We start from the raw sequence: 17,859 nt of genomic DNA on the forward strand, positions 1-17,859 counted from the left end.
AACTTGAGCTCTTGGGCCCCAGTCAATCTACACACCTGACCTAAATTATTTATATTTGCTAGTCTAATCTTACTCTAAGAATGATGCCCTCAGAACAATGCTGGGAGCATCTATATGGACGCGTCTAGAGAATCTAAGAATGGAAACAACTTGCCAGTTTTAGAAAACAGGATCTAACAAAGGATAGCCACCATAACACAACACTTGTTGGAACCACCGCCAGACTGTCATTCAAAGACAGCATACACAGATCGCTTCACAGAAACCTTCAATATAGACGGATAATCTGGTCAAGATTCTAGAGAAAGTGGACTTGAAATTGTCTATTAAAAATAAAGGAGAAGATAGACCATATCAACACTTTCGGCAGCCTCCACCATGGAAGAATCTAGTCTAAAGATAATCACTGAAGGATTACCAGTTAAAAAATCAGCATGTGACTCCCAGAGGCTGAAGGAAATCATAGAACAACAAATGGAAACCATCTCAAGACCCACAATGACTCACATCTTCACAGACGGATCAGTTGATCAAGAAAGAGGTTCTGCTGGGGCAGCAGTTTACACTACCAACCATGAAGCTTACTGGAGCATGAGTAGTGGGTCCTCAACATTGCAAACAGAACCTCTTCTCAATTGAGATGCCTCCTTCAGGGCATCTTTACCTCTTGCCCGATCCAGTGTAGTTTTATAATGAGTCTCATTGCCTACCTTTGTACCTTTATACCTTTATACCTTGTTCTTTTGAGGTTGGGTCTCCATGTCGTCGCTTCATACTCTGGTACTGGTCTCACGTATGTGGTGTGCAGTGGTCAGAATATCTCCTTATTGAGGTGTTGATGTTTGCCAGATGTTAGTATGCTGCTGGCATAATGCTGCTAGCATAATGCTGCTGGCATTATGCTGCTGGCATTATGCTGCTGGCATTATGCTGCTGGCATTATGCTGCTGGCATTATGCTGCTGGCATAATGCTGCTAGCATTATGCTGCTGGCATTATGCTGCTGGCATTATGCTGCTGGCATTATGCTGCTGGCATAATGCTGCTAGCATTATGCTGCTGGCATTATGCTGCTGGCATTATGCTGCTGGCATAAGGCTTGGTGTCATGTCTCCTTCCAGGAGGTCATTTCCTTCATTGTATGCTGCCCTGTTGGTTTCCTGCCTACTGTTTCCATTTCCATCGACTTGCACATACTGCCATTGAACTCTACAAGCCATTTATCGGACCATATCTTTGTATATCAAGGTATATGTATCTGTATATATGAATAGCCTCAAGTCCAGTTATTCATATGTCTAGCAAGTCATGTCCAGTTAAGTTGAGTCAGTCATTACCAATCATAACATGACAATTATGACCTGTCAATCATACACAGAGAAACTAATCCTACACTATGACGTAAGCGGAGTAATGTTTACCTTTTTGCTTTATGAGCAAACGTGATTGGTCAAGAGCATCTGCCACTTGCCGCTGATTGGTCCAATAAAATAACGTTAATGGAGTTCAGTTTTTAGGTGGTTTGTGTAACTGGTCGCTGCAGCTGATTGGTTGAGATTTGGTGGACGATAGAGTGAAGAAGTAGAAAGAAATGAACTTTACTATTAAGAGTGATATTGTTTCATTTGTATATATATATATATATATATATATATATATATATATTATATATATATATATATATATATATATATATATTATATATATTATATATATTATATTATTATATTATATATTATATATACGTTAGCAAGGACTCCCAGCCTCCCTCAGGCGAAGGTCAGGGGCCGAGAGCTTCACTACACATGAGCTACATGTTTATATAATCTCTCCACTGCTGAGTGGAGAGTCAAATCAGCTCCTGTGCCACCAAAATCAGCTCCTGTGCCACCCAAATCAGCTCCTGTGCCTCAGGGGTCCCCCTAGAATCTAAGTATCCTGGATTATATCCACACATTCTCCCTACCAACGGTGTCTACTGTTTGTTGCTGTGTATCTCTTACCGTTGTTCTTACCTCCCTGTTATCTCTCACCGTTACTCCTATCTCCCTGTTATCTCTTACCGTTACTCCTACCTCCTTGTCTGTTAATATTTCTTGCTAATATTTCCTATCATCACTCTGGTTCTTGTATCTCTAAATGGCGTTCATTATTCCTTTTTCCTGACTAATTTTTTTAATTTATTCTCGGTTGTGGCCGTACCTGGGCTTTATCGTTATCATTCTCTATTCCTTGCTTCGTTTCTGTTGCTTATCAGTTATTCTGTTTGTTGTTCGTTGGGGGATAAGTTGACTTATATCTAATTTCTTTCTCTCTGGTCTAGCATATATCTTTCTCCTCGTTTACTTATTCACTTATATCATCTCTGTCTGTCTGCCTGTCTGTCTGTCTGTCTCTCTGTCTGTCTGTCTGTCTGTCTGTCTGTCTGTCTGTCTGTCTGTCTGTCTGTCTGTCTGTCTGTCTCTCTATCTCTATCTCTCTCTCTCTCTCTCTCTCTCTCTCTCTCTCTCTCTCTCTCTCTCTCTCTCTCTCTCTCTCTCTCTCTCTCACGGTTCTGCTTCCGTCTTCCCTCAGAGGTTAAGGTCAATGTTAGGGGAAGGGAGGTGATAGGGTAGGGGGTGGTAGGGAGGACGGGGAAGGGGGGGGTTATTAAGGAAGGGGGGGTGGTGTGAAGCGTGTCCTGAGAAGGGAGTAGGTAGGTGGAAACTAATTGTGTGTGTGTGTGTGTGTAATTACCCAAGCGTAATTACCTTAGTGTAATTGCTTAAGTGTAGTTACAGGATGAGAGCTACGCTTGTGGTGTCCCGTCTTCCCAGCACTCTTTGTGTCATGTGTGTACTCACCTAATTGTGTTTGCAGGGGTTGAGCTCTGGCTCTTTGATCCCGTCTCTCAACTGTCAATCAACTGGTGGACAGGTTCCTGAGCCTATTGGGCTCTGTCATATCTACATTTGAAACTGTGAAACTGTAGTGTGTGTGTGTGTGTGTGTGTGTGTGTGTGTGTGTGTGTGTGTATAAAGCAAGCGTTGCTTCACCAACCTGTACAAACATTATAACCGACCAAAATGCCACCAAACAAGTCTTACAACCATTCACGTTTCCCTCCATCCCTGACAGGCATGAAGGCGGCGTCGCTAGCGGGGATGATGGTGGTGGTGGTGATGGTGACAGTGACGATGATGGTGGGGATGGTGAAGGGCCTCGTGCCGTGTGTAGAAGTCAGCGACAGACTCACCCTCCCTTGCCTCTGCGACACGCAGGACCTCAATATCTCCATCAACTGCGACAACGTGGCCTTTCCGGGAGACTTCCCTCTCTTGCCCTTCAAGTAAGAACGGTCTTTTGATACTCATTATGTCACTGGTGATGCAATATATGCAGGCGAGGAGTCACAATAACGTGGCTGAAGTATGTTGACCAGACCACACACTAGAAGGTGAAGGGACGACGACGTTTCGGTCCGTCCTGGACCAGTCTCAAGTCGATTGTGAATGGTCCAGGACGGACCGAAACCTCGTCGTCCCTTCACCTTCTAGTGTGTGGTCTGGTCAACATATTCAGTATATCATATTATTTGTTGTATATATCATTAAACTGCATAATGAAATGATAAAAATGTATAGTATATCATTGATGGAAATACGATGGGATCGAACCTGCGTCTTAAAAATTAATGATTCATCTTGACCTTCTTCCATATACAAGGATGAACATCGTAGAGTTCACCCAGAGGAACGCCGGCATACAGGCCTTGAGAGGTCAGCTGTTCACCGCATCTGACCTGCCTCTCAGAAAGGTACGTCCTACTTGGCACTCCTCACCACTGGCACAGGTGCCAAAGGTCCTGGAGGAGTGCCAGCCACCGAGTCTCTCTCAGTTGTCAATCTGAACACATTTAAGATTCATGATTTCTCATTTTGATTGATATATATATTTGTGTGTGTTGGTCTTAGGGTCTATCACCTTAAGAAAGGTTTCTTAGGCCACCACAAGTGCCCACTGAATACTAAGTGGGCACTTTTAATGTGCATATATACACAGTATGCGAACAAGCCTGAATGGTCCCCAGGACTATATGCGACTGAAAACTCACACCCCAGAAGAATGTCCGGTCGTGATGGTCAAGCGGATTAAGGCGTCCTGTAGATACCAGTTGCGTTGCTCCTGGGAGTATGGGTTCGAGTCACTTCTGGGGTGTGAGTTTTCATACACAGTATATATACATTATATATCCTGTCTCGAAGTGGTTGAGAATTTCAGTGCCGTATATCCGTATATTACATTGATATAAATGTTATTCAATCTTATAATCCAGGTGGACTTCTCGAGGAATGGGATCCGGCGACTGACCAAGGACGTGCTGGAGGGCCTGGAGAACCACCTGCTCGAGCTCAACCTCGACCATAACCTCCTTGGGAGCAACTACAACCCCGTCTTCGCCTCCCCCGAGATCGCCAAGCTTACTGCCCTTCAAGTGAGTGAGAGAGAGAGAGATAACGAGAGAATAGGAGGATAGCAGAATTGACAAGAAAAAGTAGGATAGCAGATAAAAACTGAACTAGGGAGATTACTGACTTCATATACACCTTCTATCAATTGTATGCCACAACATCTATTATTTGCATCTAGTCGATCTATTGCATAGAACTACATCTATTCTAGCATTTAGTATATTGGCTGAAATCATCATTATTTTTTATACAATTGCGTTACATTTTTCAGACACTTAATCTAGGGTACAACCACATCCGGGAAGTTGACACAGGACTCCTGACCTCTCTAAAAGACCTGGAGGTCCTACACTTGGAGGGCAACAGCCTCCTGACGATGCCCTCTGCTCCCCTCCGCGGCCTCCAGAGCCTCAAGGTCCTCACTCTCCAGGAGAATGACATTGGTGAGTATGACCTTGCTAAAATGTTGGCATGAGTCACTGGTCCTTGTAATCTGGAATCTTCTTCGGATTTCCTGGAGGACTTGATCCTATATTTCTGGAGGATTCCTTTGGGTTTCCTGGGCTACTTGTTCCTATATTTCTGGAGGATTCCTTTGGGTTTCCTGGGCTACTTGTTCCTATATCTCTGGAGGATTCCTTTGGGTTTCCTGGGTTACTTGTTCCTATATCTTTGGAGGATTACTTTGGGTTTTCTGGGGCCACTTGTTCCTATATTTCTGGAGGATTCCTTTGGGGTTTCCTGGACCACTTGTTCCTATATCTCTAGAAGATTCTTTCGCTAATCAATACTCCTGCCACAGAAGTAATGTCCTTCCCTGACCTTACAGAGACGATCAAGAAGTCCTCGCTGGCAGAGGTGGCGTACCTCGTGTTCCTCAACGTCTCACACAACCGACTGGTCAACATCGAAGACGATGCCTTCATCGAACTCACCGAACTGGCTACCCTCGACCTCTCCTTCAACAGGGGGTGCCAAAGGCTCTATAACCTCCCTTAACCCCTTGATCTACAACCAGGTCAGTGTCATATTTGTGTCAATTACTGTAATCATATTAATTCCTGTGTATTGTGGTTTGACCCAGAACAAGCCATCATCTTACACTCACCTTAGTAACGTGTAGTGGATGAGTTGCTCCAACGCAGTAAGTCTTCAGCAACTGGAAAAGAATTGTTGATTAGAGGTGACATAGTTGGACTGTGTGAAGTGATATGATAAAGGTAAACAGCAGTTTGAGCTTTAAGACCAGGATATCTTGTAAGGAACTAGGCCAGAGTCGAAGTCTGTCTTCTGGGAGACAGATGGCATAACCAAAGTTTGTTAATACAGTCACTTCTAAAACAAGGAATGTAATCATTTTATGTGACCCTGTGTATAGTGAGGTCAGTTCACTGTGATCCTGTGTATGGTGAGGCTAGTTCACTGTGATCCTGTGTATGGTGAGGCTAGTTCACTATGACCCTGTGTATGGTGAGGCTAGTTCACTGTAATCCTGTGTATGGTGAGGCTAGTTCACTGTGATCCTGTGTATGGTGAGGCTAGTTCACTATGACCCTGTGTATGGTGAGGCTAGTTCACTGTAATCCTGTGTATGGTGAGGCTAGTTCACTGTGACCCTGTGTATGGTGAGGCTAGTTCACTATGACCCTGTGTATGGTGAGGCTAGTTCACTATGACCCTGTGTATGGTGAGGCTAGTTCACTATGACCCTGTGTATGGTGAGGCTAGTTCACTGTAATCCTGTGTATGGTGAGGCTAGTTCACTGTGATCCTGTGTATGGTGAGGCTAGTTCACTATGACCCTGTGTATGGTGAGGCTAGTTCACTGTAATCCTGTGTATGGTGAGGCTAGTTCACTATGACCCTGTGTATGGTGAGGCTAGTTCACTATGACCCTGTGTATGGTGAGGCTAGTTCACTGTGATCCTGTGTATGGTGAGGCTTGTTCACTGTGATCCTGTGTATGGTGAGGCTTGTTCACTGTGATCCTGTGTATGGTGAGGCTTGTTCACTGTGATCCTGTGTATGGTGAGGCTTGTTCACTGTGATCCTGTGTATGGTGAGGCTAGTTCACTATGACCCTGTGTATGGTGAGGCTAGTTCACTATGACCCTGTGTATGGTGAGGCTAGTTCACTATGACCCTGTGTATGGTGAGGCTAGTTCACTGTAATCCTGTGTATGGTGATGATGATTCACTGTGCCCCTGAGTATGATGATTTGAGAATGGGAAATGGGATAATGATAAGAATGTAGAGGTTGTTGATAAAGGATACTAAAATCTAATCATTATTATTATGAATAATAACAACACTGTAGTATGATGAGTATAATGACAGGGTCTTACAACTGTTGCAGACTCTCTGGTCTGCGTGGCGGCGCTCTCAGGGGCCTAGCCAAGCTGGAGGAGCTGGACTTGTCCTCAAACTTCCTGCCAGAAATACCAGCCAACGCCCTCAAGGACCTAACCAAGCTAAGAACTCTGGTTCTTCACGATAACCTTATCCAAGTAAGTATATCTTTTTTCCTTCTCAAGTATCTTTTTTGGGGGGTTATATCTATCTTTCTCCATCTCTAATACACCTGTTCTTCAGACCTTAGGGGGCGTGGTGGCTCTGGGGCCCATGGTGAGCCTGGAGCAGTTAGATCTGACGAAACAACATCGGGGAGCTTCCTACAGGCACCTTCAGGCAACTCTCCGGTCTCAAGTCCCTAATGCTCGGCGTGAACTCCATCAGGAAGGTCAGTGGCTGGAACTGGGAGGGAGGGGAGGGAGGGAGAGGGGCTGGTGGGAACCTGTTTTAGTATGCGGGCCATCTAGGATGTGTTCTGTCTAGGATGTGTTCCATCTAGGATGTGTTCCATCTAGGATGTGTTCCATCTAGGATGTGTTCCATCTAGGATGTTCTATCTAGGATGTGTTCCATCTAGGATGTTCTATCTAGGATGTGTTCCATCTAGGATGTGTTCCATCTAGGATGTGTTCCATCTAGGATGTTCTATCTTGGATGTGTTCCATCTAGGATGTTCTATCTAGGATGTGTTCCATCTGGGGTGTGTTCCATCAAGGATGTGTTCCATCTAGGATGTGTTCCATCTAGGATGTGTTCCATCTAGGATGTGTTCCATCTAGGATGTGTTCCATCTAGGATGTGTTCCATCTAGGATGTGTTCCATCAAGGATGTGTTCCATCTAGTATGTGTTCTAGATAGAACACATACAAGGTTGGAAAAGAATGATGCCCAACCACTTAGGCTGGACGGTAGAGCGACGGTCACCCTTCATGCAGGTCGGCGTTCAATCCCCGACCGTCCACAAGTGGTTGGGCACCATTCCTTTCCCACCGTCCCATCCCAAATCCTTATCCTGACCCCTTCCCAGTGCTATATAGTCGTAATGGCTTGGCGCTTTCCCCCTGATCATTCCCTCTCTCCATGAAGGATGTGTTCCATCTGAATGTGATTGTGTTCGTGGTATAATATGTTGTATGTTGTATGTGCAAAGAACGTCGCATTTCGCACGTATGCGTCACATAAGGCCAAAAATTGTCGTACTATTAAATGGAAGCGGTTGGCGAAAGTGACATTCTGCCCCGTTTTCTGTTTTTTGGAGCCTCTGGAAGGTTAGGAGAGACTACTTTAAATTGACCGTTTTCTTTGACGTTGGGGAACCTTAGGAGGGCAGACTGCGCTGAAAATGCATGTCTTAACATATTGTTGTTGCTACAGGTGGAGGAGGACGCGTTCGAGGGACTCACGTCGCTGGAGACCCTTCAGCTGGACGACGACAACATTCTGGCTATACCCTGGACGGCTCTGGCCAAGGTAGGGAGGGGTCACTGGTTCCTGCTTTGTGCGCCTTCTTGGGCTACATGTTGTGTCAAATGTGTAGGTGGGACACACACACACACATACACACACACACACACACACACACACACACACACACACACACACACACACACACACACACACACACACACACACACACACACACACATACACACTCTCTGTTCGCAAACAGAGTGGTAGACGGTTGGAACAAGTTAGGGGAGAAGGTGGTGGAGGCCAAGACCTCAGTAGTTTCAAAGCGTTATATGACAAAGAGTGCTGGGAAGACGGGACACCACGAGCGTAGCTCTCATCCTGTAACTACATTTAGGTAATTACACACACACACACACAGGGGGGGCTTCACGTCTGAGTGGACAAAGCTCTAGGGTCATAATCCAAAGTGCCCGGGTTCGATCCTCGGCAGAGGCAGAAATAAATGGGCAGAATTTGTTTGACCCTGATGCCCCTGTTCACCTACCAGTTAATAGGTATCTGGGAGTTAGACAGCTGCTATGGGCTGCTTCCTGGGGATGTCTGTGTGTTCGCGTGTGTAAGAGAAATATATGTAGTAGACATAATAGAGGAAAATAAACTAGTTAGAAAGGCGGGGTCCAAGAGCTAATACATCGATTCTGCAGACATAAATAGTAAATATAAAAATATCAAATACACACCTCTTAACAACGTAAAGAAAATAATTAACCAGAAACATAATAATTAATACTCTCAGGATGTCATAATGTACAGGACTAAATTATACTTGCTGGTTGGTCAATGTGTTTTCACTTACACTTGTGTAAGTGTAAACACTTTACACTTGTGTAAAAGTAAACGTACACTTAACCTACCCTGGCTTTGCGCCCTGGTGAGGCCACTCCAGACCAACAACCAGAGCACAACTCCATAGTCTCCTGAGACTGATGGATGCCCACTACTGTGGAAATATAACAAGACATGTACTAAGAAAGTCACATCAAGGCTGCGTCGCCGAAGAATTCCAGCCGAAGAAACAGAGTTAAGGATCCTGGGGCCAGATTCACGAAAGGAGTTACGCAAGCACTTACGAACCTTTTCTCAATCTGTGGCGGCTTTGTTTATAATTATTAAACAGTTAATAAGCTCTGAAGCACCAGGAGGCTGTTTATAACAATAACAACAGTTGATTGGCAAGTTTTCATGCTTGCAAACTGTTTAATAAATGTAACCAAAGCCGTCAAAGATTGAGGAAAGATGTACACGTTCGTAAGTGCTTGCGTAACTGCTGCGTGAATCTGTCCTCTGGATTTGAGCCACAGTGATATTACTAACTGGTCCTCTTTCCACAGGTGCGGACACTGACGTTCCTGAGCTTGGACTACAACCGTGTCGGGGTCATCTCCGCTACCAGCCTCCAGACCGTCATCGGTCTTTTCCGCCTCTCCATCGCTCACAACATCATCAGGGAGCTGCCTCAGGGAACCTTCTCTAACTTCACAGACCTGGAAAGCTTGAATCTTTACGGGAACCAGCTCCAGAACCTCGTTCCGGAAAGCTTAATTGGTCTGCGAGATAGTTTAAAAGAACTCAATCTGGGTCTGAATCTCCTGAGCGAGCTCCCACAGTTCGACTTTCCTCTGCTGAACACTCTCGTCTTGTCGAAGAATAACATTACCAGTCTGCCGTCGGATGCCTTCGTCCTTCTACCGGAGCTGAAGATGTTGGATCTGAGCGAAAATCACTTGTCCTCCCTTCCTGTCACTCTACTCCATCCGGTGAAAAAGCTTTCAACCCTCGATCTCAGTTTGAACCAAATTGCAGAGATTAGGCCGGGGCAGTTCAACGAGTCCTTCATCAATGTCATTAACCTTCAGCACAATGAGATTAAAGAGATTCCGAGTGAAGCCTTCAAGGACCTCCTCTTCCTCCACACTCTGGACCTCAGTTACAACACCATCAGGAGTATCAGCGACGCAGCCTTCCTCAATATCGCTCTCTTGCACATCCTTCGCCTCAACAATAACATGCTGCCATCCTTCAAAAAAGAGTACTTCAAACTTACCATTCCAGCCGAAGAAACAGAGTTAAGGATTCTGGATTTGAGCCACAATGACATTACTTTCCTCCAGCCGCTAGCATTCCAACTCCACTCCAAGCTCAACTGGCTCAGTTTGTCTCACAACCGTCTGTCTTTCTTCCAGCCGGAGATTGTCCGTGACCTGGCCGACCTGGAACACCTGGACGTTGAGAGCAACCAGATCAAAACTCTGGAAAGTAATGACTTCTCCAACGCTCCACACCTCCGGGAGCTCAACTTACGGAACAATGTGATAGAGTCAGTGGCCGAGACCGCTTTCCAAAACTCGACCCAGCTCCAGACCCTCGATCTGAGCCACAACAAAATTGCGGAACTGCCGGAAAACGTATTTTTGGGAATCGCTCGGCTTCACCTGGATCTGAGTCACAACAAGCTGTCCACCCTCCCGGAAATGATCTTCCAGAGAACTAAAATCCAGAAGCTTCAATCGGTGAATCTGGCTCATAACAGATTTGAACAAGTGCCCGTGAATACTCTCCGCCAACAGTACTTCTTCCTCAGTGACCTCAACATGGCCCACAACAAGATCACTAACGTGCCAAGCAACGCTGATATTCTGGTAAACATTAAGACGTTGGACTTGTCGTACAACCCACTGACTCCAGAAGCTATTTATATCTTGTTGAATGAACCCAAGACAGTCCGACGCCTTAACCTTGCAGGCACCAACGTCACAGATGTTCCAGTCATCGAAGCACGCTTCCTCATTTATCTCAATCTTTCTGACAACAATATTATTGAAGTTAAAGAATCATCCTTTGAACTGACTCAGAACCTGCAAGAGTTAGACATATCTAAAAACCAGATACCCAACCTGAGCTACGGGCTCGCTGTGGCCTGGCCCAAGATCCCAGACCTCCGCAAGCTGGACATCTCACACAACCCTCTGGCTTATATTGTCCGTGGCGACTTCAACTACCTGAGTAATCTTGAAGTTCTGCGGGCCGCTTATCTTCCCCGCGCGAACAGAGTCGAACGTCTGGCTCTGAGTCCTCTTCGTTCCCTGAGAGAGGTGTACCTACACACACTGCCTGTGCTCGCGGTTCTGGACGTGCGAGGCATCTTGGAGGGTCATCCAGGCCTCGAGGTGGTGGACATTGATTTAACTGACAGAGAGGTTCATGACCAACTTCATCCTGCCTTCTATCCTCGCCTCAGGAGTCTCACTGTTCGAGGAAGTTCGGTGGAGGCTCTCTCTGGAGGGGCGTTTGCTGGAATCAACAGTCCTGATCTAACAATTGGCCTTGTGAACACTAGCGTGAGTAATCTTCGCTCTAACGTATTTTTCCCTGTGCCAATGTCTTCCAGGATATTGCTAGATATATCAGAGTCGAAAATTACCTCTTTGAGCCCTCAGTTCCTCAGTATTCTCGACTCACGCCAGCGACACCTCGTCTCACTGGCCTGGGTTCCAACCCTCTCTTCTGTGACTGCAACATCAGAACTCTCCGACGGTGGTGGTGGGACATGGACCCCGAGACAGCCTCTACAACGTGACATGTAGTGCACCAGCCAATCTAAAGGGTGTGGTGCTCACCACATTGAGTGAAGCTGAGCTGACGTGTGAGGGGCGCCCCACCACCACCACCACAGACCCTCCTCTCTTCACCACAACCAAGCGTCGACCAACAACAACAGACAACATAATCACGTTCGACGACATGACCGGACGACCCAGTGATGAACTGAATGAACTCGATGGCGCCAGCTCTCCTTCTCCTGCAACTAACGGTCTCACCAACATGGATAACATTATCATCGGCATCGTGGGTGGTGTGGTGGCCTTCGTTGCATTACTGATCATAATTATCTGCCTAATCCGTCTCCGCTCTGACTCCCAGTACCGCGGAGGCCCTCTGGCGGGACCCTTGGCCATGAGAAATCATGGCAACTGCACCTGTCTAAAGCCACCACCTCCCCCGGGCACCTGGGGAGGCTACCCTGGAGCGTACCCAACACTGCCTCCACCACCATCCTCCCGTGCAGGGACACTCAAGATGTTGCCCCCGCCCACCACGCCCATACCTCCTCCCTACGGCACTCTTGGTGCCACCAGCGGGCGTGGCTACTACCCAAACACTCCTTACTACCTTGGCTATCCCCCGGAAAGTGACCATGGAGAACACCGGTAGGCCCGGCTAGCATAGCATTCTTATTCTTTACCTTCTTCTAAACTCCCCATTCCTGACTATGATGCTCCTCAATCAGTCTTGGTTGAGATGTGCCATTCTCTGTGCCTTTTAGGTGTGCCCCACGTGTACCCGAGAGAAAAGCTTGCTCACCCTACACACCAGTTAGCACCTTGTATCAGATGAAGCAACTGCAACCTAATCATATCTTTAAGTTACCGCTAGTTTCATACCGTTTTCTTCCTCTACCCACTCTCATCCAAAAAGGAATAACTTATGTAAATAAATAGATTAGCCATTTTTTTAACTCTTAGCATTAACCTATTACATATATTTATGTATATATGGTTGTTATATATGTGCCTAGACTCAATTAGGTTATCAATTATCTACGTTGTATACATAACCTGTATACATAATATAAAGTACATGTATATGCATGAATTTACTTGTGAATTGTGTTAACGTTAGTAAGCCGTCCCATATGTTCCGCCTCAGCCAATGTCTGTGTGCTAACCAATTGCGAGTGTTTCACCAGCGTAGTTCTGTATGTATGTAAACATATGATTTGCCTCCAAAATTCAACGAATCCCGTCCATAAGGGATATGCTTAAGCCAGTGAGTAAGGGAATACCTTGCAATAATGGGCGAGGAACGCCCTTATATCACAGGCAAAGAGGCCTTGAAATCATATGTAAACATATGATTTGCCTCCAAAATTCAACGAATCCCCTCCATAAGGGATATGCTTAAGCCAGTGAGTAAGGGAACACCTTGCAATAATGGGCGAGGAACGCCCTTACATCACAGGCAAAGAGGATAGACGCCCTATTTGTGTTCTTGTCTGTGGGTGTTTTTTGTTTTGTTTACAATAATCTGGCGGAAGTACAAAGTGCCGTATATCAGCAACTTTCATTAAAGCTTCATAAATGATTTTTCAGCACTGAGCAATACCACAGGGAGTACGTTGTTCCCACAGAGGATTGCAAATAACAATGCTCACAGAGGATTATAAGTAACAATGCTCACAGAGGATTATAAGTAACAATGCTCACAGAGTAATGTTAGCAACCATGCTTACATGCTATGGTTAGTCACTTAATAACATTTTAATTGGTTTGTTGTTGGGCTTAAGGCCTATCAACCTCTGGAAGGTTGCTAAGGCAACAAGATTTTACTGACCAACCAGCAGCAATACTTTAATTCTGAAATAAGTTCAGGACTAACGAATATTCTCAGTATACATTAAAAATTCAGAATAACTCTTTCAGCTTACAATGAAAAATGACGAAATAATTTATATATATGTTACAATACTGACAACTCTAGTTAATTATAACTTAATTTATGTTATTTTCAAAAAAATTATATTTAAACCTCCAAGTATATATTGGAAAACAAACTGGAAGTATTTTGTTAAATTCTTTATGGGAAATATACTTTGGAAACTCCCAGCTACAGTGTGCATTGTACTTTATAATCCAATGAAGGGAGTTTCAGTTTACATTATTGCCTGGGAAAGTGAAATAGGACAAGAGTTTTAAATTTGTATACATGTTGATGTAATCGAATTGTTGGATGCAAAGGGTAAATATGAGAATATGATGCCTTGTCTTGTGTCAAGTCCTCTTGTGTCATGTCTTGTGTCAAGTGCACTTGTGTCATGTCTTGTGTCATGTACGCGTGTGACGAGCCAATACTCTTGTAAGACACATATACAAAATCAATTAACATACAATTGTGAGATGTAATTGTATGCTGTCATGTTATTATACTGTTCAAATCTTTAAATAAATGTATAAATTATTGTTTATCGAATTTTTCACAAATAATTTACTCTCCCCATCTACTCTGTAAACTCCTCGTCTACTCTGTGATCTTTGTGCTAAGGTCTATAACGTTTTTATATTTAGTAATAAATATTCGAACATGTTGTGGATGTTTATCTAACCCCAAAATATTGAAATGTTTGCTGAATTTTGAATATATTATATAATACACTGGTTCAATCATACTAACAACACTGGTTTCTACACACACAAGCAAACACACAAAAAACACCATTTGTTACACCTGGAAGCTACCACTGGCAAAGCAGCAGCATAGTCATATTAGCACTGATGTCTGTCAACACCTGCGGCTAACACCGACCCATTAACACCTGTATCGCCAGTATTACCCCCCCCTACACCACATCAACACCAGCGTCATCAAAATCATCATACAATAAGTACCACCTCATCAACAAATTTGTTATCAGTACAGAGTTCCTAAATGGAATTTATGCTTCTGTTGAAAAACAATTCAAAATAAATTCTGGGAAAAATTTTGTTTTCTTTCCAAATAAAAGACTATAAGAAATATGGAGTAGATTCGTGCTAGAATAATTGATCTAACCCCTTTCAGTAATATTCAATTATATGCTTATTTACTCGTGATTTGACGCTTCTGGGTACATACTTTCCCCATTACCAATTAACACTAAAATAACAGAAAGCTAGTATAGCCACCAAGTATATATCTAAAACACTTCTTATGTTACAAGATTATTTAACATGCAATAGATTAGAAACAGGAGATAAGGGAGAATAAATTGTGCTTAAAAACACTAAAACTGACCTTCATCACAGTGGTGTTGTTAAGTACGTCGACGGAACTGGCCGTCTGCGAGACCTCAACATTCACAGCAGGGCAGGCGCTGGCCATATACCCCCACAGCAGGGCAGGCGCTGGGCATATACCCCCACAGCAGGGCAGGCGCTGGGCATATACCCCCACCAGCAGGGCAGGCGCTGGGCATATACCCCACAGCAGGGTAGGCGCTGGGCATATACCCCCACAGCAGGGCAGGCGCTGGGCATATACCCCCACAGCAGGGCAGGCGCTGGGCATATACCCCCACAGCAGGGCAGGCGCTGGGCATATACCCCCCCACACAAGGGGTAGTTACCCCTGGCGGAACAAGAACCATATGCCCTTCACATCCACAGAGAACACAGGACTTCCCTTCAGATCCACTGCTTGATGCCAAAATATCGAGCCAGAACACGCCAGATATATGTCTCAGGCGTCGTATTACTGCAACATATTTTCAGGCGATCACTAGCCTAAGCAGAAGCCAGGTGTCCGCAGTGTCTTCTGTATAATAAGTGCCGTTAGCGCGAATGTTTCTTCCTCCTGATGTCTGCACGTCCACATTGTCAGAGTTAAACCGGAGCCACAGAGGTGTTTACGGTCGCTTCTACTCCCGAGTTTACATTATTTCCGAAAATGGGAAATCTTAAGTGGCATACAATTTAATTTTATAGTTCAGTGTCAAAAGACGGGTGATAATCATTAATTAGTTGTTTTATTTTCCCAGATGCATATGTTTTCAAAATTACATGAACTAATGTGAAGTTCACGTCTACAATATTTACAAATGTGTTGTTGATGTTTTATGTTTCAAACTTACACTGCGTCTTGTGCTACCCCAATATTAGTACTCATGATATATATCTTCACCAGTGTAATTATTTCTGACAATTTATATAGTAGTTATATGTTGATATAATATTTTACTACAATTTACATTTTCATCTTACCTGATATATTAGATTAAGGACCTGTTCGAAACGCTATGCGTGTTAGTGGCTTTACAAGAATGTACAAATACTAATCATATGTAATGTCACCAACCCATTGTACCTTTTGTAAATAAAATTATTATTATTATTATTTTTTATCAATCGCTCGATTGAACACGTATTGAGAAGTTTTTTTAATGTCTACCATTTCTGAAATGAAACTTCTTTGTTCGAATCTTTTAAAAATGAAAAATTTCGAAGGTCTATTTCAATGCGAAAAAACAATACAGATGCTATAAGTATATTTATACAATACAAATGAATACAGAGTTGGGATTTTATCTTCATTAAAAATTACTTATGATTTATTATTATTAAGTAATAAATATGCCATTATTTATCCTAATCAGGAGTAAAGTAGCTGACTTTGATAAGATGTTTAAGTTTTGTATTCCGAGTATAACTAGCTGGTTACAGGAAAGTTATAAATAGCAATGTATGATCATTGGAACAATAAATACAACAATTTAAGTATTTATAATATTGTTTTCAATAACTTCCATATAACAGCCTTTATTTCCTAATATATTTTTCTAAGACACTTCAGTTCATGAGAAAATAATTGCGTTCTATATAACTTGAATACTCTTGGAGAAACTTACCTACAATGCCTTAGTGCTTCAAGGAAGGTGAAGAGAAGACCCAATATATATATGAAAGTGTATTAAAAAACAGATTTCGGATCTAACCTGCGTCCTTTCACAAGTTTCTGTATACAATGCTTCAAATACTCTTCTCAATAAAGAGTAAATTATGTTAACCTTAATTATTAAAGATTGCTTCAGATTGTGGATGTAGCTATGCGTAGCCCGAAACGCTAAACGTGTTAGTGGCTTTCCAAAAAATGTAAAAACATCCATGCTATGTACTCTCATAACCCAATGTACCTTCTTGTATATAAATAAATAAATAGGCTGTGAACGTTGGTGTTATGTACACTGATGTAGAAATGTTTTTATTTTTTTCGTGGAATGCTATATCTAAAGGTCTCAAGTCTCGGTAACATAAATATATTATTTTCGTGTTATGAAGTCTCGCGATCTAAGATTACATTAAGTTTATTCATCGAATGAAGAAGAGGTGTCATTACGTCATCAGTAGAAAGATTATAAATTGAATGTGGACAGCTTATCTAAGTTATTAGTCCACTACGGGCTCACCACAGCCAGTGCTACTTGGAACTTTTTGTTCCAGGTAGCGAATCTTAAACAACAACATTATCTAAGGTCCCTACGAGCACGGACCGTGTTACTTGTAACTTTTTGTTCCGTTTAGCTGAATGTAAAACAACAACAATGCTAATATTGATCTTCATAACAAATTAGTTTTATAGTCTAAGTGGACTACTTGTATTGATCCCTCACCGTGGTTTGTTGAGTAATACCGTACAGTTAAGAAGTAAACTTGATTGAAGATCTGGCTTCGAAAAAGATTTTATTAAAATGTTATTTATTAAGTATACCCTTATAGCTAGGTGTTTCAGTACACCATTTTTTGTCTTTAATACTCTATTGAAGTGGCATTTATCATGAAGGTAAACCATGATATCCTTGTAACAGTCTCCAGTAAGTTTACACCAACATAAGTGACCTTAATATAAATATTTAATAAAAATTAACAACAGAAAAAGTATCAGGAAGAGTATAGTGGTTTTTAGTAAATTTTTAGCTCAACGGAAATAAAACACTTTGCAACTTTTTCGTTTTAAATTTTGTCATACAGATTGGGCCACATTGATCAATTTGG

At 43.1% G+C, this 17,859-nt stretch overlaps 1 protein-coding gene across 1 annotated transcript in view; it reads left to right on the plus strand.

Moving 5' to 3' along the window:
* LOC123746591 (chaoptin) overlaps nt 1-14,420 on the plus strand; it is a 99,160-nt gene extending 84,740 nt beyond the window's left edge. The window contains 12 exon segments of the mRNA XM_069318371.1: nt 3,118-3,328; nt 3,706-3,796; nt 4,316-4,474; nt 4,723-4,894; nt 5,281-5,416; nt 6,806-6,959; nt 7,045-7,100; nt 7,102-7,192; nt 8,180-8,275; nt 9,610-11,749; nt 11,752-11,814; nt 11,817-14,420. Of these exon segments, the coding sequence (XP_069174472.1) occupies nt 3,120-3,328; nt 3,706-3,796; nt 4,316-4,474; nt 4,723-4,894; nt 5,281-5,416; nt 6,806-6,959; nt 7,045-7,100; nt 7,102-7,192; nt 8,180-8,275; nt 9,610-11,749; nt 11,752-11,814; nt 11,817-12,490 (4,041 nt within the window). The 5' untranslated portion in view covers nt 3,118-3,119 and the 3' untranslated portion in view covers nt 12,491-14,420.
* The last annotated feature ends 3,439 nt before the right edge of the window (nt 14,421-17,859 follow it).

This window comes from Procambarus clarkii, chromosome 90 (assembly GCF_040958095.1).
Source record: "Procambarus clarkii isolate CNS0578487 chromosome 90, FALCON_Pclarkii_2.0, whole genome shotgun sequence".
NCBI classification, from domain to species: Eukaryota; Metazoa; Arthropoda; class Malacostraca; order Decapoda; family Cambaridae; genus Procambarus; species Procambarus clarkii.